This window comes from Ambystoma mexicanum, chromosome 4p (assembly GCF_040938575.1).
Source record: "Ambystoma mexicanum isolate Mex_15411 chromosome 4p, UKY_AmexF1_1, whole genome shotgun sequence".
NCBI classification, from domain to species: domain Eukaryota; kingdom Metazoa; phylum Chordata; class Amphibia; order Caudata; family Ambystomatidae; genus Ambystoma; species Ambystoma mexicanum.
In genome coordinates, this window is record NC_090927.1 from 800,845,085 (window position 1) to 800,869,200 (window position 24,116).

Here is a 24,116-nt window from a genome sequence, read left to right on the forward strand (position 1 = left end):
ACCGAAATGCATTGGCTTAATGTATATTGATGGCAAAATATGATCGCCCAACAGATCACATTCAGAATAAATTAAATTATAAAAACAGGGATGTGAATAAAACATTCCTGGTCAAAACTGCACGGATTTAACTGATGCTTTGATTTGAATTCATGAGAACGTTGGATTTAAATATTTTGGGAATTTGCAGCCCTCTCTAAGGGCCAACTGAGAAGCGCCAGTTATAACAGGGCAAAGTTGTCTTGTTTTCTTTTGTAAAAGGATCAACATTAAGAATTACATCCAAAACTCAATAGTAAGCAAATCTTACCTCCTCACCAGGCTCACCTTAGGCGAACAGGTTGCGCAGCACTGCTTGGCCGACCCTGGAGTCCCGATCGACGCAGTAGAATCTTGTGAAGGTGTGCGTCGACCTCCACGTAGCAGCCCTGCAGATGTCCAGCAGGGGCACACCAGACAGGAATGCCGTGGTAGCAGCGATCGCTCTGGTTGAATGGGCTCTCGGACAGCCGAGCAGCAGTCGGTTTGCCAACCGGTGACAGTGCATGATGCAGCCGGAGAGCCATCTGGAAATGGAAGTCTTCGAGAGAGCCTTCCCTTGATTCACAGACCCAAAGTTCACAAACAGTTGCGACGTCTTCCGAAAACTTTGTGCGGTCCACGTAAAACTTCAGCGCTCTAGCTACATCCAGCGAGTGCAAAGTCCTCTCGGCCGGCGTCGAAAGCGACGGGAAGAAAACTGGTAGCACCAAGGGCTTGTTGAGGTGGAAGTCCGACGGCACCTTGGGCATGAAGGAGGGGTGCGTCCTCAGCACCACCCTCGTGTCATGAAAGGTAAAGTATGGAGGCTTGCAAGATAGGGCCTGGATCTCTCCCACTCGTCGTGCGGAGGTGATGGCCACGAGGAACGCTGTCCTCCATGACAGGAACTTCAAAGGCGCTGAATGCATAGGCTCGAAAGGGGCCCCCATGAGCCTGGTCAGCACCACATTAAGCTCCCACGCCGAGGCAGGAGCCTTCACCGGCGGGAATGATCGGAATAGTCCCTTCATAAATTCCTTCACCAGGCGATGAGACCACAAGGACGCCCGTCCCGTAGTCCTGGTATATATCGGGAGATGGCAGTCAGGTGTATTCTGATGGAGGCGTGAGCCAGTCCAGCTTTGGCCAGCGACAGTAGGTACAGCAGTACTCGAGGGGAGTAATCCGCAGAGGGTTAATCGTCTGTGCACGGCACCAGACAGAGAACCTCTTCCATTTATGACCGTAACACTTGAGAGTTGAGGACGCCCTGGCTTTTGCAAGAACCTCTCTGCAATCAGCCGGTATATCGTACCCTCCAACCTCTAGTGCCGCAGGAGCCAGGCCTGCAAGTTTAGCGAATGTGGGTCGTGATGGAGAATGGCGCCTCCTTCTCTGGAGAGAAGATCTGCGTCCGCCGGCAGCTTGACTGGTGGTGACGTTGACAAGTCCAGAAGGTCTAGGAACCAGATCTGCCTCGGCCACGCCGGTGCAACGAGGATCATCCTGCACCTGGACCTCTTGAGCTGGTTGATGAGGTCGGAGCAGCAACGGCAACGGAGGGAACGCGTATAGAAACAAGCCGTCCCAGGGGAACGAGAAAGCATTGCCCATGCTCCTCGGGTGTGGGAACCTGCTGGTGAACCTCTGGCACTTGGAGTTCGTCGACGTCGCGAACAGGTCGATCTGGGGTTTGCCCCATCGTTGGAAGAGCCGATCCACTTGATCCTGTCGCAGTTCCCACTCATGGCACGAGCGCAGCTCCCTGCTGAGCGAGTCGGCGATGCTGTTTTTTTATTCCTGCCAAGTGGAAGGGGACCAGAAACATGCCCTGGGCGACAGCCCAGTGCCAGAGATCCTGGGCCTCCTTGGATAGGGCTGGGGATCTGGTGCCTCTCTGCTTCCGTATGTAGAACATCGTGGTGGTGTAGGTGAAGATCCTAACCACTTTGTCCTTGAGGGACGAAAGGAACGACTTGAGCGCCCAGAACACTGCTCGGAGCTCCAGAATGTTGATGTGGAGAGACCTCTCCTCCGGGAGCCAAAGGCCTCTTGCATGGAGATCTTCGGTGTGGGCCCCCCAACCCTCCAGAGAGGCGCCCGTCGTCACCGTCTCCTGAAACGCTGGGGTGTGAAAGTCCGTGCCTGTAGTGAGGTGAGCCCGGGTGCCCCACCATGGGATCGCCCGACAGAACTCCTCGTCGAGAGGGATCCTGTCCTCGAAGCAGCCCGTCGCCTGAAACCAGCAGGTGTCGAGGAACTCCTGTAGTGGACGCATCCGAAGTCTGCAAAGGGGTACAAGGTAGATGCATGAGGACATCATCCCGAGAAGGGACTTGATGGACCTCACCCTGGCAACATCCGTGGCTTACAGGCGCCGCACCTTGCCCAGGATGGTCTTGGTCCTCTTCTGAGGGGGAGGCCAATTTCCCCACTGTATCGAGCTTCGCTCCCAGAAACAATGCTACTTGCGATGGAACCAGGTGGGATTTGGGGTAGTTGATGGCGAACCCCAGCTCCGCGAGTAACCGGACGGTCCTCGCTGTATGTTCGACAGCGAGTTCCCTTGTCCTTGCCCGGATTAGCCAGTCGTCCAGGTAGGGGTAGACGTGGATCCCCTGCAGGCGCAGCCGCGCCGCCACTGGTGCCAGGCACTTGGTGAAAACCCTGAGTGCCGACTTTAATCCGAACGGTAGGGCTCTGAATTGGTAGTGGCGTCCCTGAACCACGAACCTGAGGAACTTCCTGTGCCTTTTTAGAATGGGGATGTGGAAGTAAGCATCCTCCAGGTCCAACGACGATAGAAGTCGCCTTCCTCCAGCTGTCCCAGCATGTGCTGGAGGGTGACCATCCTGAAATTCTGCGCCTTGATGCATTTGTTGAACCGACGCAGGTTCAGAATGGGGCGCCAACCGCCTGTCTACTTCCTGATGAGGAAGTACCTTGCGTACACTCCGGAGCCCCGGAGACTCCTGGGGACGAGCTCGATGGCACCTTTCTTGAGCATCGCCCTTACCTCCAACAGCAGTTGAGGGACGTGATTCTCCTTCCTGGCCACGGGAGGAATGCGAGGGCACTTTTTGGAATTCCAGCGAGTGTCCGTTGGCCAGGGTGTCCAACACCCAACGATTCGTGGAGATGGACTCCCACACGCTGACGAACTTCGTCAGCCGGCCTTATACCGGGGTGCTTCGGTGGGGGCCCGACAACCCGGCCGGGTCAGTCTTGCTTGGAGGCAGCCTTGCCGCTTTGGTGACAACGGCGGGGGATCCCCCTTGCTTGCCGCGACCTCTGTAGGCCTCCTGGGAAGAGGAGCGGGCCGCCTGGCGTTAAGTGGAGGAGCTATCGCTGGATCCTTTGGAGGCACCCTGTCTGCCTCCGGAGCTCCGAAAGGGCCGTCGCTGTTGGAGCACCCCAAGGGCCCGGGCCGTCTCCGAGTCGGTCTTGATGGCCTGTAGAGACTCGTCCACCGCCTTACCAAAAAGGTTGTTGCTGTCGAACGGCATGTCCAACACTCTGGTCTGGACGTCCTGGAGTCTGTCGCCTTGAACCATCCTCGTCGTCGGAGGCAAACTGTTGCCCAATTGGCGAAATCCGGTATCGGCAATGTCCGTTGCCACCGTTATGGCGTGATCCGACGCCACCTCGCCTTCCTGCAGAATTTCTAGTGCCTCCGCCCTCTTGTCATCAGGGAGGAGGTCTAGCAGGGGAGCTATCTTGAACCAGAGCACCCTGTCGTAGCGGGCCACGATCGCCTTAATCGTCGTCACCGCCGACGAGATGACTCGTCCCATAGAGTCCAACTTCTTGCCCTCGCTGTCCGGCGGGGAAGTGGAAGCCGCCGCACCCGCTGCCTTCTTCTTGGCCGCTGCCGAGACGACAGAGTCCGGCGTGGGCTGGGCCCTGAGGCACAAGGGGGCAGCATCGGGGACTCGGTACTTCTTCTCGTACCTGTCCCTCTTGGCAGGTGTCGTGAAGGGTTCTTGAGGACAGCAAGCCCCTTGTCACAGATGTCGTCGAGTAAAGGTACTGCGAAGACCGTCTTCCTCTTGGCCTCTCGTCGTTGGTACAGAAACCCCTCCCTTTTCTGTTCTTCAGGGCAGAGCTGGAAGAACTCGGATGCCCTGGTTATCATGGCGTGGAAAGCGCCAATCTCGTTAGCTGGAGACGCCCGCTGCGGGACGGGTTGGGGTGGGGGGTAAGGGGGGGTGATGACGGGATGTGCGCTGTGTCATCGCCGCCATCATCGTCGTCCGTCCCCGTCGCTGTATCCGTCGCTGAATCCTCTCTCTGGTACGGCGAGGGGGATGAGGGGTCCACAGGTTTCGCAGGCACGAAGGGCAGAGCGGGGTGGACTCTCCTCCGCTTGTTCGGAGGGCTTCCCGACGGGCCTGGTTCTGGATCCTCCGTCGGGGTCCGTGGTAATCTCGTCCTTATCCTCTGTACAAAAGGATTGGATTGCCAACAAAATGGGCGCCGAGCTATCCTGGGGCTCGGTATTGGCTGCGACGGACGGGATGGCCGCTCCACTGGGCCCTGTTCGTCGTCATCGTTGCTATCTTCGATCACGTCAGCAGGGACCACCCCCTGGGATCGAACCTTCTCGAACCTCTCGTTGAGGCCTATGAACCTCTCGTTGAGGCCCTTCTCGGTTTCCACCAGCTCCTCCTCAGAGGCTGATTCCTAGTCTGTAATGGCCACCGCCCCCCCTCTTTTTCCACCGGGGACTTCACGGGGGTCTTAACGATGGGCTGGAAAGAGGATTCCCTCCGCGGTGGCAGGGATACTCTGGGCCCAGCGGGCGTTTCCACTGGCGTAGTCTCAGCCGGCTTCGCCAGGGTCGCAGCGACCACTTCGGTAGAGGCCTTTGCAGGGTGGATCAAAGCCCTCACCACCTTAGGTGCGTCCTGAGCCTTCGCCTTTGGGGGAGGGTCAGCGCCTCGCTCCCCCTTCGAGATCGACCGGGTCCGCTTCAGCGGCCTACCCGGGTTCTCGGACTTCCTCTTCCCTGAACCAGAGTGCTGGCTCGTGGTCGAACGTGCTGGGGAAGTAGCGCCCAGCCTGGCAGCCGAAGAGCCCGACCTTCGGCGCTCCTGGTGCCCGCGGACTCAAGGTGCTTGGCCTTCTGTTGGGCCCCCATCGCCGGGGCACCCTCACAGGACTTAGAAGCCCGTTCAGACTACTTCTTCGCCTTCTCACCTGCTGTGCCCTTCTCCAGCCAGGCGGCGAGGCGGGAACGACGATCTTGTTTGGTCCGTTCCAAAAGGTTCTTGCAGAACGCAGTCTTTCTCCACGTGCGTCTTGTCTTCATGAAGGCAGTATAGACATTGCGAATGCTCGTCCTCCTTGAAAACGTTCTGAAATCCGCATCCAGGGTAGCACCTGAACAGCTTGGATCCGGGCGTCGAGCTTCCCTTGTCCTGGGCCATGTCCGTTGAGGTAGGCCGCAGATCTTCCGGAATCCTCCAAGAAATGTAAACTCGACGAAAACTTCACCCTTGAGGGGCGTAGAAGAATTCCGAAACTGGTCCCCGTTGTCGGAAGTAGAAACGATGGAGCTTGAGGCTCGATTAAACCGAAAAAAATGAGAAAATCTCCTGAAAAAGCGTGAAAACGCAGCAAAAAAAAAAAAGCTCAAGAGCTAAACATGAGGACTCCCAATACTTGAGCGTGCAGTAAAAATCTGAGGATGACTGCCAGAGGTGGGGCTTAGGGAGAGGGCAGTCATTGGCTGGGGGCAGTATGACCCAAAGATCAGCGATTGGTTACTACTAAGAAAGACAGATCAGAAACGAAACTGATACTGATTTTTTCTTTACCGAGGATTTCCAGCCTGACGGCGGGGAATATTCAAGAGCATGTGAATCCATGCCAGACCCCATACTGGAGAAATAAGCATCCTGAAAGTCTAGAGATACCAACCAGTCCTGAAGCTGGAGGGCCTGAAGGATCAGAGAAAGGTTTACCATATTGAACTTGTCTTTCCTGAGGAATATGTTCAATTCTCGCAAGTCCAAGATGGGTCTCAATCCTCCTTCCTTCTTTGGTACTAGAAAGTAGGGGGAATAGCAACACTTGTTCCTCTCCGCTACAGGTACCGGTTCTATGGCACCTTTCTCTAGCAGGTCTGAAATCTCCTGCATAAGGAGCGGGTTTGGAAGCTTCAAAGAGTTGTTCCCTGGTGGATGACTCTGAGGAGTGTGTAAGAAAGGCAGGCAGTAACCTTGGGCAACTGTCTCCAATGCCCAAGCATCCGACGTAATAGCCTGCCATTTTGCCAGATGTTGAGTTAACCTGCCCCCCTACTGGTGTCTTGTAAGGGGAGACCTCAGAGGGGTTTAGAAGCGGCTGACGCAGCTGCAGAGGGTAAAGTAGCACCTGCTGATGTGGATTTTGTACTTTTGCCCCGTCCACCACGGGTGAATCGTCTGACCCCTTTGAGCTGGCTGTTCTCTGCCTTTTCCGAATGCGGAGTAAAAGCGAAAGGACTTACCCCTCCAGGATGTACCTGTGGGACGATTTGGAGTTTGCCAGATTGCAGCCCTAAGGGATTTTGCTGCTGCTTTGGATGTTTGCAATTTCTCCAGGCTGTCATCAGCCTTATTTCCAAATATTGAAGTGCCGTCAAAGGGCGTAAACCTGCGGATTGTGGTACTCGCCGCCATGGCCCTGCTGATACTGCCAGCAGAGTCAATGCCTGTTTGAAGGGACTCACATTGCATCTTTTCCATCCCCGATGTTTAAGAATGCTTCCCGTTCTTCCCCTTCTGGGAGACAGCCACAGATGAAGCACACTCTCAAACTGTGTGGCTGAATCTTGCTAGCGGGCAAGTGGCGTTGATAGAGCCATATTACATGCCGAAAAGACCTTTTTTGACATGGTGCCAAATCTTTTATCATCTCTGTCTTGTGGAATAGTGGGGTATGCCGACTTACTGTTTGATGAAGTCGCTGCCTGCACAACTAAACTCTCTGTGGAGTTGGATGTTTGCTTAGATATTCAGGATCTGAAGCCGATACTCTGTATTTAGAAGACAGTCTTTTATTTACTGCAGGGATAACTTCAGGAGTCTCCCAATTTGCAGATATTTTTCTTTGCAGAGCAGCATGAAAAGGGACAACGGGATCCTCTTGGGGTCCTTTATCTAATAAATCAGTAAGGTCATCTTGCTGAAAAGAAGGTGCAGGTGTAGTCCACCCCATGAATTCAATTATTCTAGCCATAAGAGCCCCATAAGCTATCTCAGTATGTTCTCCAGGGTCTGGTCTAGCAAACTACTTCTGGAGATGTATCTATAGCACTTGCCTCATGTAGATTCTCCTGCAGGTCTTTTAACCTATTTTCTTCAGAGATTAATTCCTCTGGAATGGGTGCTGTAGTCCTTTGCAGACCAAAGGGTCTCATTGTCAGAGTCCTCCCCTTCCTCATATATGGAGGACAAGGCTCTAAAGTAATCAGAGCTAGGATTTGCAGTAAACCCCATTTCTAGAGAAGGAGGAGCCAAATTTGTTGCTACTGCCTGAGAAAACGTGGTAGTCGACGTGGACGTTTCAGGCTTCGACAATCCTGAAAAGGGCGTCGGAAAAGGCCTCGAACTCGAGAGGATCGGAACCCTACTCGGCGTCGTCGAGGGCACTCTCAACGTTATGGTCGGGGCTTTCAACATTTCTGGTGCCTGTGACGTAGTGGCAGTCATAGGCTTGTCCTTCATCGGGGTCGACGAAGGCGTTGAAGACGGCGTCAATGAGACAGATTTATGCGTCGAAGGTTCCTTCGACAAAGGTGGCGATGACGCAGATTTGTGAGTCAAAGGAATCTTCGACGATGGCGTCGATGACGCAGTCTTATTGGCTTTACGCGAGGGTTCAGGACGCTCGAGTATTTTTACTTGCCGGGTTCAACGACTCGCAGCGTTTTGATTTTTCGGGTCGTTCACCCAGGGTATCACCTTTAGACGTCTCTGAGGCGGTCGAGGCTTCTTTCTCGAAGACGCTATGCATTTTTTTGTGGAATTCCTCCCACTTAGCCAGAGAGCTGTGTTTCGTGGGGCAGGTGACCCTTTCTGGGAACTAGTGGAAGAGGGAGATCTATGACGCCTCTTCTAGGAGTGTCTCGATCTCAAAGAATGATGGGAACCGCTTCGAGATCTCGATTGGGAATGTTTCTTTTGACGAGGAGACGAATGCCTCGACTCAGCCGAAGAAACTTTTGAAGGGGTAGAAGTTTTAAAAGCCTTACCTCTTTCTAACTTCCTCTTACGCTCCTTCAAGGCTTTCGCGTCATGGACATACAATCCTCACATTCCGAACACTGATGCTCCGATCCCAGGCACCACAAACAGATCCTGTGAGGATCCGTTAAAGACCTTTTCTTTCCACAGTCGCAACATTTTTTGAAACCGGACCGTGGAGTCAATGGTTCGGATGAAGATGCCATCATTATAAATTTAGATTTTCGAAGAAATAAGATTTTTATGAAGAATGGAACCGAGCGTTATGTTTCCAAGGCACACGAAGGGCAGAAAAAAAGCTGAACAACGTAAGCTGCGCAAGTCTATTTATAATCATGACGTCGGCGCCGATACGGAGGCTGTCGAGGGACGTCGACGCGCAGCGCCCTCTACTGGAAAAAATGTCCAAGGCCAGCAAGCTAAAGTGGATTATATAAAAAATAAAGACTACGTCGGAGGACACAATCCCTTCGAAAACTTTCTTCTGGGTCTACATCTTTCCTCTTGTTATGTAGCGACTGAAAAGATCAAGTAGCCTTACCATACCCTGGAGAAATTATTGGTGTAGTGACAGACTGAGTGTAAGGGAACCCAGAAGCCCACACACATGTAGGGAGTTGCTCTGGTGGTTTTGTGTGTTTTTTCCCCTTGTTTGCAATGAAAATATTGTTTGGACGGCTGTTTCGACAGAACGGAAACAGGAACCGCCGAGGTCGTAGGCGCTGCAACATGAGTTTTTGTTTTAGAGCCATGCCCTGGACGCGAGTGTGGATACGCAACAGGCTTAGAACGCAAGTGTTCTAAAGATTGATATAGGTTTCGACGAAACCGCTGTTACCGCAAGAGCCTTTTTTCAACAAATCTGTTGAAGTTTGGCATGGGGTTGTGTGCTTATGATGCGTACCCCCTTGTGTATGTGAGTGAGTGTTCCAGAGAGTTCCCTGTAGCACTCTTCAAGCTTGCCTTGTGGGGCTGGGGACAGACACGTGGGAGTCAACTGACTCCTCTACTATGTCGTTGGCCTCCCAAAAGGAGCCATTGCTGCCTTGTTGCTAGTCTTCAGAGCCATCCGCGCCGCTGTGAGGAACAAGTTACTTACCCTTGGTAATGTTCTTTCGATTGGATGTTCCTCCCACATATTCCTCATCTTGATGTATTCAAGTCTGCTTGCAGCTTGCTTCAGATTTCTTTATTTTTTCCCTCTTTTAGGGTTGAGCGTCATGCAGCGTCGACTCTTGGTCCTAGACGGCCTCTGTAGCATCCTTTGTGATGTCGACGCTGATATAGATTGGCACGCGCGCTGACCGTTACCTCAGTTCTTAGTCCCCCCCCCCTCTTAACTAGCATGCTGTGTGTGTTCCAGGAGGAGATAGTCTTGACGTTGCGAATGGCCCAGTCTTATTTTTTCACCATTTGTCAGAAAGGTCCTTCTTGAGATTTACTCTGCGCGCCAAACCAGGTTTGGTCTCTTCGTTCATTTTGTCTTTGGCAGGATTCTGGAGTGAAGCCTGCCTCTGGCTCCAGTATGTCTGGCAGGGGCAGTGAGGGAGGTGTCCGAAACTCCCTGTGCTTAATCCCCTTGGTTACAGGAATGCAGCCAAAAGGTGATTGGCCGGCTGGCTGTCTGGCAAGGACAGCCACCCTGGTGTGTGATTGACAGCTAGGCTGGAATGAATGGGAGAAACCTGCATAAAAGGGAAGGCTTTTTGGCCTGGAAGGCAGAGCCGACCACTGGACGAAAGAATCCGAAAAAGAATCCGAAAAAGAACTTGGAAGACCGTTAGTTTGCCCGGTGAAGCCCTGCTGCTGTGCTGAAGCTCCAAATTCACCTCGACCTATCTACTCCAAAGTAAGCCCATCTGGAAATCCTCTCGAAGCTGGTTGTATTTCCACTGCTGCTGCTGGAACCGAAGAGCCAGGGAGAGGAACAGCAGATTGTTTGCGTTGCTTTTAAGTAGGAAATGAGCGATAGGAAGATCCTCCGGACTTCCTTGGTGCAGGACTGACCAAGCCTGAACCACCTGAGTGCTAGACCCCAGAAGCAAGGAAAGTCTGAAGTGGTATCCGAGAACCGTTGCCATTTGCTGTCAGACGCGAGGATCAGAAACACAGAAGAACCGTTGAATTGAAGTTTGCCCATTGCTGCCGCTGACCTTCCATTGCAGAGCAGGAGTACCCAGACGTCCTCACTCTTGTCCCCGCTACGGAGGCTCAGGAACAACAGGATCTGCAGAGCTGTACAGGAGCAGAAGCCAGCTGGAACCATTTCTTCTAACCAGAGGTACTGTAAAGTCTAAGAGAACTTACCTCGTGTTGTGTAGCCTTACTTGCTCTCAGTTGAGACCTGTCTTGGTTACCTTACAGAGTTGCTGAAAGTTTGCCCCTCACAAGTCTCCCAGCTCGTGGCCCTTTCTAAAAATATTGTGCAAGACTTTTTACCTACCTGCAAAGAAGATCTTTAGCTCCCCTTGATATTTTGCCATCAACATTGGCTGTCCTGCCTCCCTGAGACTCTTCTCACCTTTGACTCAGTGTTTTATCTTTTCCCCAGGAAAGGGTTACACTTCTTTGCCACTGGAAGGTTTTCAAAAGTACTTGCCTGTTTGCGAATTATTTGTTATTCTTCCTCTATTCCATCTTTTACACCAAACTCAGTATTGCTCTAAATGTACTGGTGATAAATCAATGTTCACAGTGTCCTAGCTATTTAAGTCACTTGTGGGTGTAGGAAGTGTCTGTGTGCCATTCCCAAGGGGTATCATCTAATTTAGAGAAACTAAGTGTGTTTTGAAGTTAATTTTAATTGTTACACGTATTGCTCCCTTTCTGAAGAAGGCTTTACAACTGACTGTAAAATAAATTAATAGTTTTATCAAGAAACCTTGTGTGTAAGTGTTTATTTGGATAATTGCTACTGTGAAACTGTCACAACATTACTGCTCACATTGACCCCTCTTGAGATAAGCCTGGCTCCTCGACCACACTACCAACCATGTGTAATTCAGACTTATACCAACGGTGGGGTCCCTATTACCAGGAGGTCAAGGTTATTGTAGTGCACCAAAGGGTACCACATACAATTCTTGCCTAACACACTGTGTGGACTCATTGTGGACCCTTCGCCCCACTTGCTGCTCCTATGGTCGCTTACTGAAATCTGTCCACAAAGACAGATTTTAGAAATCAATCTTAACAGCTTGTACTCAGTTTTCAAGGGCGATGTATCCTATCAACTTGTAACTGTCTATTTCCAATAGTCAACCCCCTCTACATGTTTTATGGAAGAGATTTTTAATTATGGTTTTACAAAATATTTTTTTCTAGGATAAAAAAAAGTGTTGATGTATCACTGTAGAGCAGAGATACAAAGAGTTTGAGGACCCCATGACAAATAGTTTATGAATTTTAAAGTGCACATAATAAAGAACAATTGCTGTAGTAAAGTTTAACTTCTCTTAAAAGAAAAAGCAGACTAACAATAAATCACTGCCCAGCACAGAGTCGGGCAAAGGAGTGTAATCATAGAGACTACTTATTTTTCCCCCAAAGTGAGACTAAGCATGGCACATATTTTCTTTAAAAATAATTAAAGAAAATGGTGTTTAAGCACTTTATGACCATTTTATATTTCTCATATGCAATCTTTTCCTTACCACAGCACCAGAAAGGACTAGCAATTGGTAAATGTAAAGATTAATCTATTAAACATGCATCATTAAATCAAAAGGGTTGAATTGTTAACCTCTGAGGTAAATAATCTAGTAAAATCCATCTAATTTCAATACAGCTTCAAAGACTGCAACCTATACAATTTAATAACTCACTTATAAAGTCACTTAACATACCTGTCACTTTACTAAACTCTTCATATATCTGCTCCTTGGTTTTACTCTTGGGAATAGAACCAACAAAAAGTCTATTATTGGCAACGGAGATGCAAACACCAATATGTTTTCCAGACCGGATTTCGTGGTTATTGTACTAAAAGAAGAACAAAAACGGTCTTAGAAGAGAACAATGCAAATCACAGCCAACTGTTGTGATCCACGCCAGGTAGTGCAGAAAAAAAGGTTTTAACTGTCAAAGCATTTAGACAATTTCCCATACAATTGGTAACAAAAGAATCTGAAAGTATATACTTGCCATTGAAAGTATGAATATAAAATGGCATAGATGGTGAGAATGACCAATCTTTTGGTCCACTAGAATCTCAAGGCTCCAATCAAAACGCAATGCTACCTTGCATGATTTTTAGATCAGGGTGCCCACAATAGTATTAAAATTACAGGTACCAGAAAATGGAAGCAGCTTTGAGAAAAGGGGCGGTACTCCTGTATTTCGATATTCTTCCGCTGCAACAGTTCAGGCTAGGTGTGCTCACATATTTTTGTTTCTTATTTAGCATGTTTAGCATCCACATTTCTTGCACTGATAGATGAAACAAAGTGACGGTTACTTACTAGGAGTACAGTTCTCATATTCCAAACTAATTCCCCTTTCCACCATACCTAAAAGGTAGCAGTTAGGTAGCTGAGCATACTGCACTGCAACATTTATGTAACTATAAAGGGGTACAGGGCACATGACGTCATGTTCCCAGAACCTCCCCCACACCTATTCATGGGGAGTAAAAACCATGAGTTACTTGGTGATTACTTTACAGTATACCCCGTTAGTTATGCAGTGAGACTCAGCAAAGATATAATAATCAACCAACCATGTTACCAGGATACTTTTCTGATTAGTGGAACACAGATTCAAGAAACAGTATATACTATAACTACTTTGAGGATACCAGTTATACTAGGTGAGTAAAACCCTTTGGTGTAATATACAATTATAGTTGCTTTTCAGCTCAGAGGAACACAGTTTAAGATGAGCAAGAATTCTTTACACTAAGGATTGCACCAGTCAGACCAAGGTCGGATACACCTACAGTGTACTTTTTAAGAATGGCACACAGCTATTCTAGGCGGGTAAAACCCAATGTTGTAATATACCATTTATGTCATGGAATATTCACTGCCATTCCCACCTCTTCTCCAACCCTGAGCTGGGTGCGGAATTGAAATCGCTAAGGATTATAGGTCTGCAAGAGACTTGGCTGCAATTGACACCGGTGTTCGACGGGTTTAAGATTCGGTCACAAAAGGTCAGGCATGCAGCAGCGGCTGCGGCGGCCTGGCCTGCCAGCGGGCTGCTGACTGGTTAGATCACCGGGCAATCTTCGGGTTGTCCCAATGTACTATTCCTTTTTGGGTGTTTTAATGACCCATGTTCTTCTCAAAAGGTTAATATTAATTTCTTAAGACATCATTGGCACAAAAATAATGTCTGATTTAGTAACGGTTTTGCAAAATTTGACTGGATATGTGAATGACTGGTGTGACTAACGTGAATTGACAGATTCTCTTGGCAGGAGATCTTAATTCAGAATGTATGGTGTCCAATGTGCAGATTGAGCATATTGGGGAAGTATCATCCCTAACAAAAAAACTAACTAGAGGCCAAGGCCTTGGCTTATATCTACTTAATGGATCAGTGGAGGGGTATATTCAATCATACCCAATTTGGTCGAACAAAAAGGCTCATTCCACCATACACTTCCTTTTTGGCGGGGATTAGCTGTTTGGGAAATGCACCTCAATGATCATCTACCCGAATGCCCTTAATGATCATTCAAGACTGAGGGAAGAATTTGCATGGATGACTTCTGAAAATAGGGTTGGCCCGGTCTCAGCTGACCTGGTAGTGAACTTGGCGGGCAACCGCGTTTGCTGGAATCAGGCCCTGGGGTCTAAAGGGAATTATTCCTTGAAGCTAGTGTTGGAGTGCTCATCAATGAAGCGGAGATCGTGGTTATTCCCCGCATCAAACTTTGAGCACTTTGTTAACAAATTAGTCCAGCATAATCAAAGGTCAAATACGAGTTTACGGCCCAAAGTCCACTCACATGCCTATAGTGAAGAGGTGGCAAGTAGAAAATGCAAATTAAAAAAGGATATTCGGTCCTTGAATCAGCGACAACATCTTGCTGGACCTAAAGTGGAAGTTGAGAAGGAATAGGTGGCAAATTTATAGAAATTGGGTGCGGGAGACCCACCTGTGATCTCTTACAACGGATGCTAAAGCCCTCTTTCTAGTTTTGAGGAACAAAAATACCCAGGCCCTTTTAAGCATCCTGAATAATGTGGATACCTAACAAGCAGGAAAAAATGAACTATTGCCTTCATGGTGATTCAGGTTCTCTTAGTTCAGACTCTCCCTACTTCACAATTGGTTGTTAACGCATGCATCCACAAGCTGGCTGGAAAAGCTGGCTGTTAAAGATAGCAGTTACTTTAAGCAATTTGAAGGGTAGGCCCTATGTCAAGCTTGCGTCCCTCAGTGCACCAGGCCCACACCTTACCCCCACGTCACCAACGTGCCACACCCAGTTCCAGTGGTTCTGCCTATGGCGGTAGAATTTTAAGTATATGCTTACCATAGGGGATGGCTGGGTGTGTGGGTGTTGTGAAGGAGGGAGAGCCTGGTCTAAGAACCTGAATCACCATGAAGGTAATTTTTTTTATTTCTCTTTCGTCCTGGCTCTCCCTCCTTCCCAACTGGTTGGGAACAGACCAAAAAGCCTTAGAATAAGTAAAGATGGAGGAGACAGCATGTACGGAATTCAGGCAAACAAGTTGCAGTGCACTTCTTGGCCGAATTTAGCATAATTTCTAGAGGCTGCATCAGTAAAGCAACCACCCGTGGGGGTATCTCCACTCCTGCTCTCTATATGGCAGAGGAGAGTAACAGAGGACCCCAGCCAAGATTCTCCATTATTGGTATCATGGCGAGCAATCAAGGCTTCGCTCTCAGGAGGTGATGCAGGCTGGTTCTTAAGTACAGTGTAGTCCCCAAGCACCCACAACAGAATGTCCACACACTGTATTAGTGAAAACACAGTCTTTATATAATTAAGGTTCACGGTTATATACACAATCAATAACTCACTTTGTGCTCAGTTAACCTACAATGGCAAATATATACACAGTTTTATGTGGTACCACAATTACTGTCAGATTTCACTTAAGTGCATCAACTGGACTTAGTTTAAATGTCACAAAATCAAGTAATAGAGAACCAACAATAGACAAAAGGAGGAAAAGCAGTAGGTTAGAATATTATGCAGAATACTGAACCCCTACCACTGGGCACAGTTCTGTATGAGAATCCCCCCACCTGGGCAACCTGTAAAGATCTATCGTACAAGCCCAGTCCATATAATGTTCAATATGAGTCTTATTTCCTTCTAAATAGTTCTACTACCCCAATGTACCTGGAATAACAGAGTTAGACGTCGGGTCGTCGACGGATCCTTCTTGAGCGGCTCCCATGAGGAAAAGGGGTGAATACTGTCGTTGCGGCAGCAGCTTCAGTTCTTGCAGTGCTCGTTGACGATCAGTCGAAAACGTCCTGCAAGCGGAGGCGTGCGGCGCACCTCGATGACGAGTGTTAGTTGCCGCAAAGAGTCAGTGAAGAACTTCGGCCCAGCAAGGGCGTCAGGTCGTCGGCGAACGGGACCACAACTGGCTTCAGTAGCTTCAGAGGTCTTCGGGTGGCGGGAAACCCACCGGCGGATTCTCCACGGTAGTCGGCAGCCTTGACTTACTCTGGCAGGACAAAAACGGTTGACAGGGATGAACAAGGGAGTCCTTGGATCAAAATGTTCTTAGGCAAAGGGAGCACTGCAGCTCTGGTCGGCAGCGGTCGACGGCTGTCCGGTGCTTCTCTTAGTTCTCCTCGGTGGTCCCCTTCTCCGGTCGGCAGCCTTTCGTAGGACTGTCTATTAGGAAGATCAGCTGGTGCACGATGGTCCCTCGTAGCTCGGGAAGAGGTCTCCTAGCCAGGTCCTCTCTTGGATCAGTTCCTTGAAGGCACAGCAGCTTTCAGATTAGCGAAGGACAGCAGCAGCAGTTCCTATTCCAGTGGGCTTCAAAGTTAAGCATCAGTTTCAACTTCAGCTTCTGAACGATTTCTAGCAGTGAGGGCCCCCAGATAGACTGTTGATCTACCATTCGCTCTGCTGGGTCACACTCCGGCAACCAATCATTCAGAAGGGCATTCAGGCAGCCAACCAGATTCAGGGCATTCTTCTCCATCCAGACACTCGCAACACAGACTGTGGATTCGGACAAGGACTCTGCCATTCAGCACTACACACTGCATTCATGCCAGTTTCGGCCAGGGCTGTCTCAGTTATTGTGTCAAACAACAGATACTAGACACCCATAACACAGAATGCGTATTCGTCATACACTCCATTCACCCAGGTCCCACCCCACGGGCGTACCCACAACATACAGTCATTGGGAAGGCTCCAGCAAGTCCGGCCTGGACTTCCCCACAACACCATATATGGAGCTTCCACCCAACAGCCAGTCAGGGGGAAGGGATAGAGTCAGGGCTTCCCGGCCCTTCGGGAAAAGTAAGGTAACAGGTGATAGAAAGCAAGAGGCCACAGGGCCCATCTTGTTTCCTATCAAGAATACACTGATTCCAATGACAGGGCCTGGGCATCCCAAAATGGAGGACGCTCACGGCACCTCTCAAGTGAGCACGGAGCTGCCAACAGCCCGTACCCTACTCTGTGTGCCACACACAGGTGCCCAAAAACATACACTAGGGAGTACAGGGTCGTACTTCCACCGGTATTACCCAAATTGTTCGAACACAATTGTTCGAATGACCCAATTGATCGAAAGTCAAGGGTCCGAATTGACCTTTGCACTATTGACTGCATGAGAATGCATTACTTACCGTAAAAGCATTTCTGATGGTTGTATCTGCTTAGATTCACATGCTGTGCATAGGTCCGACATCCAGTGGTCACTGCGGAGTATTGCATTTTGTTTTTCGTAGTCGAAAAAGGGGACGTCGACAAGGCGTGTCTGAAACACTATCCCTATAGTGACGTGCGTTGTACCCACAATCCCTCACGCGTCGAGGTCCCTCAGATTGTATTTTTCTGCCCTGAGGGAGCCTTCTAGACGTGAGTGAGTACAGAAAAGAGAGAGATATATATATAAAGGAAGTCTATGTTCCTTCCATCCGAGCGGGGAGGAAGGGTGGGCGCATGTGAATCTAAGCAGATACCGTAAAAGCATTTCTGATGGTTGTAAGTAATGCATTCTCTTCTGATGTTTGTTAATCTGCTTAGAATCACATGCTGTGCATAGACTAGCGAGCAGTACCCGGAGTTGGCGGTGGGTTATGAGAAGGAACAGTAGAGAAAAGGTGTCGTAATACTGCCTGTCCCACCTGGGAGTCAGATCTAGAGTGTGTATCTAGACAGTAGTGTTTTGTAAAGGTGTGCACAGAACTCCAGGTAGCCGCTTTGCAGATGGACTCAAGGGGAACATTTGCAATGAATGCTATGGATGCCCCCGTGCCTCGAGTAGAGTGTGCTCTTGGCCTAAAGGGCAGTTCTCTCTTAGCAAGAGTATAGCAGAGAGTGATGCATTGAACAATCCATCTAGAAATAGTGGATTTTGAAACCACATCTCCTTCTCTTCCTGCTGCCACCGAGACGAAGAACTTATTAGTCTTTCTCAGTGGTCTGGTTCTTTCCATGTAGAACATGACCGCTCTGCGTACATCTAGTGTGTGCAGAGTCCTTTCTCCCAAATTGGAAGGATTTTGAAAGAACGTTGGTAGTTCTATAGATTGGTTTACGTGGAATTTAGAAATACATTTCGGAGCAAACCTAGGGTGAGTGCGTAGAACCACTTTATCTTTGTGAACTGTAACGAAGGGGTCTAGAATAGAAAGAGCCTGAAGTTCACTTACTCTCCTGATGGAGGTGATAGCTATTAAAAAAGCAGTCTTAAGCGTGAGGTGTTTAAGAGATGCTTTGTGCATGGGTTCGAATGGAGAGCCCATGAGTCTGGTAAGTACCACATTAAGGTCCCATCCGGGAGCTGGGTCAGCTATCGGGGGGTGTATTCTCTTTACTCCCTCCATGAAGGCCTTTATAACAGGGATCCTCCACCACGACACTTTGAGTTGGGAAGTGGTGTATGCAGAAAGTGCAGCTAGGTGGACTTTAATGGAGTTAAACACTAGACCTGAATCCAATAGGTGGGTCAGGTATAGGACCACATGTGTGGGAGAGCAGTCAATAGGGTTGATGCTTTTACTCCTGCACCAGATGACAAATCTTTTCCACTTGCTAGAATAGCAGTGGCGAGTGTTCGGTTTTCTGGCTTCCCTGAGGATGTCCATGCATCTTTGCGGGAGTTGTAGATGTCCGAACTCTATGATCTCAGGAGCCAAGCTGCTAAGTTCATGTTCTGGGGGCATGGATGCAGAGTCCTGCCCTTGTCCTGAGACAGCATGTTGTACGGGCAGGGGAGTTTTACTGGGGGGGATAGAGACATCTCCATCAAGTGAGCGAACCATGGTTGTCGTGCCCACATTGGGGCCGCTAGTATCATGGTCACTTGTTCCTGGTGCATCTTGTGCACCACTCTGTTGAGAAGGGGAGTCGGGGGAAAAGCGTAAACAAATTTCCCTGACCATTGCATCGACAGACCGTTCCCCTTGGTTGTGAGTTTTCCAGGGTTGCGAACAGGTCTATTTCTGGGAATCCCCATTGTGTGAAGACGTCGAAGACGATGTCTTCGTGCAGGCGCCATTCGTACTCTTCGGGCAGGGGGAAATCTCTGCTGAGACTGTCTGCCAGCAGATTGAGTTCCCCGGGTACATGTAGTGATAGTAGGAACATGTCCTGTTTGAGAGCCCACTTCCATATATTCTGGGCCAGCTTGGACAGGCCTGGAGAGTGGGTGCCCCCTTGCTTGTTGATGTAGTACATGGCTGTGGTGCTGTCTGTAAGGACCATTACTATTTTGCCTTGTAGGTGTTCCTGGAAGGCTCTTAGCGCCTTGAACACAGCTAGTAGCTCCAGTAGATTTATGTGTTTGGATGCTACGTTCGGAGTCCACACTCCGTGAGCAGTCTGATGGGATAGGTGCGCCCCCCATCCTGTGAGGGATGCGTCTGTGGTTAGAGTGGCTTCCGCCGCGGGTGTGGCAAAGGGTTTCCCTTTTTCCATGTTTTCCTTTGTCCACCACCGTAGCGAGAGAACCAAGGCTTGCGAGACCACAACTAGATCCTCCCATAGTCCGCTGGCCTGACACCACTGGCTGTTGAGCCACTCTTGCATTGGGCGCAGGCGCGCGTGAGGTACCAAATAAATACACGACGCCATCATTCCTAGCAAGCGCATTGCTTTGCGTACCGTCACCTCTCGACCGGTCACATATTGAGGGATTTGAAACAGCATGTTTTGGACCCTCTCTTTGGAGGGGAAGACGAGGCCGTCCTTTGTTTGAATTAGAGCCCCTAGGAATTGCTTGATTTGACTGGGGTCTAAACTGGACTTCTTTTCGTTGATGGAGAAGCCCAACTGGAACAAAAGGTCTACTGTCTTTTGGGTATTGGAGAAGCATGTTTCGTAAGAATCCCCTGTTATGAGCCAGTCGTCGAGGTAAGGGTAAACTGGGATGGACAACCTGCGCAGGTGGGCCGCTGCCACTGCCAGCACCTTCGTGAATACCCTTGGTGCTGATGCTATGCCGAAGGGTAGCACTTTGAACTGGTAGTGTTTGCCCTCTATCATGAACCTGAGGTATTTTCTGTGCGCTGGCAACATTAAAATATGAAAGTATGCATCTTTCATGTCCAATGTTGTCATGTAATCTCCCTGAGAAAGCAGTGGGATCACTTCCTGTAAGGTTACCATACAAAACTTTTGGGGTTTGATAAACTTGTTTGCTGGGCGCAGATCTAATACAGGGCGCATGGTTAGATCCTTTTTGGGTACAAGGAAGTACACTGAATAAATACCTTCCGTTACCTGAGATAGAGGCACGACCTCTATGGCTCCTTTTTCCAGCAGTTGTTGTACTTCTTGGAGAAGGATGGCAAGATGTTCCGGTGTCATGCGACGTCCCCTCGGGGGTCTGTAGGATGGGGAACTGTTGAATTCGATACAGTATCCGTGGGCTACGGTGGAAAGTACCCAACGGTCTGACGTTATCTCCTCCCATGCAGGAAGAAAGGATGTTATCCGGCCCCCGACCGGTGTTGCATGGGAGGGGACGCGAATCGTCGCGTCACTTGGAGTTGTTGGGGGCTTGGAAGCCTCTGGGGGTGGATCCCCGACCTCTCCCTTTACCCCGGCGTTGGCCTCTTTGGCTGTACTGCCCACTATTGGTCTGGTAATTGGTGGCAGGGTATTGTTGATGCTGACTTTGTTGTTGTTGTTGGCGTTGGCCACGAAAAAAGCGTTTGTTGCCATAGCCGCGTCTGGTAGTGGGCTTAGAGATTTGGTCAAGAGTCTTGATAGTATCGAACTCTTTTTTAGCCATCTCTAGAGCTTCATCCACCGCTTTTCCGAAGAGGTTAGAGTCTTCCACAGGTTTATTTATTAAAGACGCCTGTGTCTCCGGTTTAAACCCTGAGTTGCGCAGCCATACATGGCGTTTTAGGAGTATTCCCTGCACCAGGGAACGTCCCGCTGTTTCTGCCGCGTCCAGAGAGTTTTTTTTTACAATGCTCTGGTTCACTTGGGTTCCTTCGCCAATAGTTGAAAGTAGGCGTGTACGTAAAGGCTCCGGTGCTTCCTCGGCGTCCTTGCGCAGTTTGGCCCACTGCGCGTCTGCATAGCTAGCAAGCAAAGAATTGTTGTTCGCAATTCTTGCTGAGAAGGCAGCGGAGGAAGTTACTCTTTTTGCAAGGGCATATAGCCTTTTGCCCTCCTTGTCAGGGGGTGCCTCACTGGTGGAAAGTGGTACCCCTGCCCTCTTTCTAGTATTAGATACTACTAGGGAATCCGGAATGGAATGTCCCCTAATGTAGAGCGGGTCTGAGGGAGAAGGAGTGAAAAGTTTTTCAATTCTCGGATTGACCCCTCTGATCAATGCGGGAGTGGCCAGCGAAGGGATGATTCTTCTCTTCACTGAAGCTAGGAGGGGAATGGTTTGGCTGACCGGGGGTTTCTCTTTAATTACTTTTTCCACAAAGTCTAATTCTGGAGAGAGCTCCCCAGTGTCCAGTTCGAAATGTGCTGCTGCTCTGCGCAACAGTGCATTAAAAGTGGGCTGATCGTCAATTGGAGACGTGTTCCTAACCGGTGAATTGTCAGGAGGATTTAGGTTTAGGACATCAGTGTCGGAATATACTGATGGGGATTGCCAGGGGTGCGAAGGTCCTTCTTCAGTGTCTTCTCGGAAGCCTTCTTCTGTAATGTCTGGCCTGTCTTCCAGACATTCCTCCTGGTTCTGTCCTGCTTCATCGTCCATGAAATCATACTCCTCCTCCAAGTATTCTTCCTCCCCAGTGAGGTCGTATACGTTATGGAAGTCTGAGGCTGTGTCCACCTGGGGATCGACTAGCCTCGGATTTTTGGCCCTGGGGTCCTCCTGAGGCCCTTCTCTAGTCCTCTTGGGAGTTTGAGAGGTCTGGGTATTCATAAACCTTTCCATCCTCTCCATACAGAGGTGGAGTCTTTCCATGGTTTCATGGGGTACCCCAGAGCGGTCTGGCGGGGGAAAAATAGAGTCATCTAGCTGGAAACGGCTCGACCTCTCCCAAAGCGTCGAGGAAAGTGTCCCGTCGCCCTCTGAAAAACCTTCAGGTGTGCTGGGTGACCCCCCGACTGAAGGGGGTAGTCCCTGCCTTTCTTCGGGCTTTTTCGGCGTGTCTTTCGACTTATGCGTAGCGCTCGACGTGTTCTTCGGCGTACGCTTCTGGGCGTCGGCTACAGCGATCCTCGCCAAGCTTTCGGCGACTCGTTTGTCGGCGGAAGCTTGCATTTGACGCTATGGGTGTCGAACGCTCTACGGCGGTATGCGCCTTCTGTTGATGCGCGCCGGCCGATGGTTTAGGGGCGGCGCCCTTATTTGCCGAAAGCCCAGTCGCTGGTCGCGGCTGCGGTTGCGAGAGGGGCTTCAAACCCGAACGGTCCGAGGAGGCCGCCGGTGGAACCTGCGTCTCCTTGGGCGCCGAAGCTCTTTTCGTCTTAGACGAAGAAGAGCCGTGGGTTGTGTGCTTATGTGAGTCTTTGTGTGCGTCAGTGTCGCCGGGGTGTTCATCCCCATAAGCAGGGCGTGAGCCGAGCCCGTCGGGGCCGGGGACAGACGACGAAGCGCGCAAGCGCTCCTTAGAGGGGGTTTCGACTTCCGTAGCGGAGGTCGTGTTATCGCGTTCCTCGTCACTGTCGGTGGTAGCAGCGGCGGGTGAACCTTCGGCCTTCGACATCGCGTAGGCCGCCCACCTTTTAACCCTACGGTCTTTTAGAGTTTTAGGCTTAAGAAGCCGACAAGCCGCGCAACCTTCCTCCTTGTGATCGAGGGGCAAGCAGCGGTTACACCGTGAATGCTTGTCCTTCCAAGTAAATTTGCCTTTGCAAAGCGGGCAAAACCTAAAGGGTGTCCTCTCCATAGCCGAGGCAATAAATCACGATAAGCACCCCAAGGGAAAGGAAGAGGAAAGGGAAAGGCATTCTCAGAAAAGACCCAGAGATGTCCCACGACCCCACTCTCCCTACTGTATATGGCCTGCGAGGCCAGGCCACGTGTTCGGCAGCGCCGAAGGATTTCCTCCGCTCGACCCTCCGTCGAAGATTTTGCTCGGCGGAGAACAGCTTACAACTGCGTCGAGGGAGGGATTATTAATATTATGAGGAAAAACGACCAAAGGTCGATGAGTTGCAATGTCTCTCGAGGAGCTCCGCGTGAAGGCGACCAGAAGCTGGGCGGAAAAAAACAATCTGAGGGACCTCGACGCGTGAGGGATTGTGGGTACAACGCACGTCACTATAGGGATAGTGTTTCAGACACGCCTTGTCGACGTCCCCTTTTTCGACTACGAAAAACAAAATGCAATACTCCGCAGTGACCACTGGATGTCGGACCTATGCACAGCATGTGATTCTAAGCAGATTAACAAACATCAGAAATATATATATTTTACTTTGGAGATATATATATAGATCTCTCTCTCTCTCTCTATATCTCTCTCTCTCTCTATCTATCTATCTCTCTAGGGGTGTTCCGGGGGGTTTCCCCCCGCAGATATGTAATAACAATTGACCTTCACAATTCGGTCAATTGTGCAAAGGTCAATTGTGATTCGAACAACTCGTATACATCCCTCCCACCCATGGGTGCCATAACGGTATCCCAAGGGTCTGTTCACCAAACCAAATACAGGAAAGGACGCGCCGCCAGGAGTCCCCCATGAACTCATGCACAGACAACAAGACAGAACACATGATATAAGAAGCGATAAAGGACAAGGATTTGGAGGCCCTGTCCCTCCGATGCATTTCCAGCATCACAGTATACATAGCATAGTTCTTGCTAAAGGCAAGCGGGGTGGCCAACGTAGCAGCTCTACAGATTTCTACAATGGGAACATGCCTGGTGAATGCTATGGATGCTTCCTTGGCTCTTGTGGAATGAGCCTGAAGTCTCTGCAGAGTCGCAAGCCCTTTCATACGAGCACTTTCATATCATAAGCCTTGGAGATACAGGAGAAAACCCATTTGCCGATGGAAGCTTTAGCTGCTTTATTGCCATGAGATGGAGCACCCTAAGTAATGAAGAGCTGCTCTGCTTTCCTGAACGGTTCGGTCCTTTTTAGATAACATTTTAGAGTTCTTATAATGTCTACGTTACTTAAGGTCTCCTCGGCCACGGCAGCATGCGGCCGAGGAAGAAAAACAGGAAGACATATTTCTTGATTCAAATGAAAAATCGGAACCCACCTTTGGCAGAAAGGAGGGGACTGTGCGGAGGACTCCTCATGAAAAAG

The 24,116-nt window shown here is 49.7% G+C and overlaps 1 protein-coding gene across 4 annotated transcripts in view; it reads right to left on the reverse strand.

Moving 5' to 3' along the window:
• The window catches only part of SYNCRIP (synaptotagmin binding cytoplasmic RNA interacting protein), a 708,200-nt gene that overhangs the window by 344,679 nt on the left and 339,405 nt on the right, over window positions 1–24,116 (reverse strand). For all 4 annotated transcript variants that reach the window (XM_069606352.1, XM_069606353.1, XM_069606355.1 and 1 more), the window contains one exon: window positions 12,098–12,233. In XM_069606352.1, the coding sequence (XP_069462453.1) occupies window positions 12,098–12,233 (136 nt within the window). The remainder of the gene's footprint in view (window positions 1–12,097; window positions 12,234–24,116) is intronic.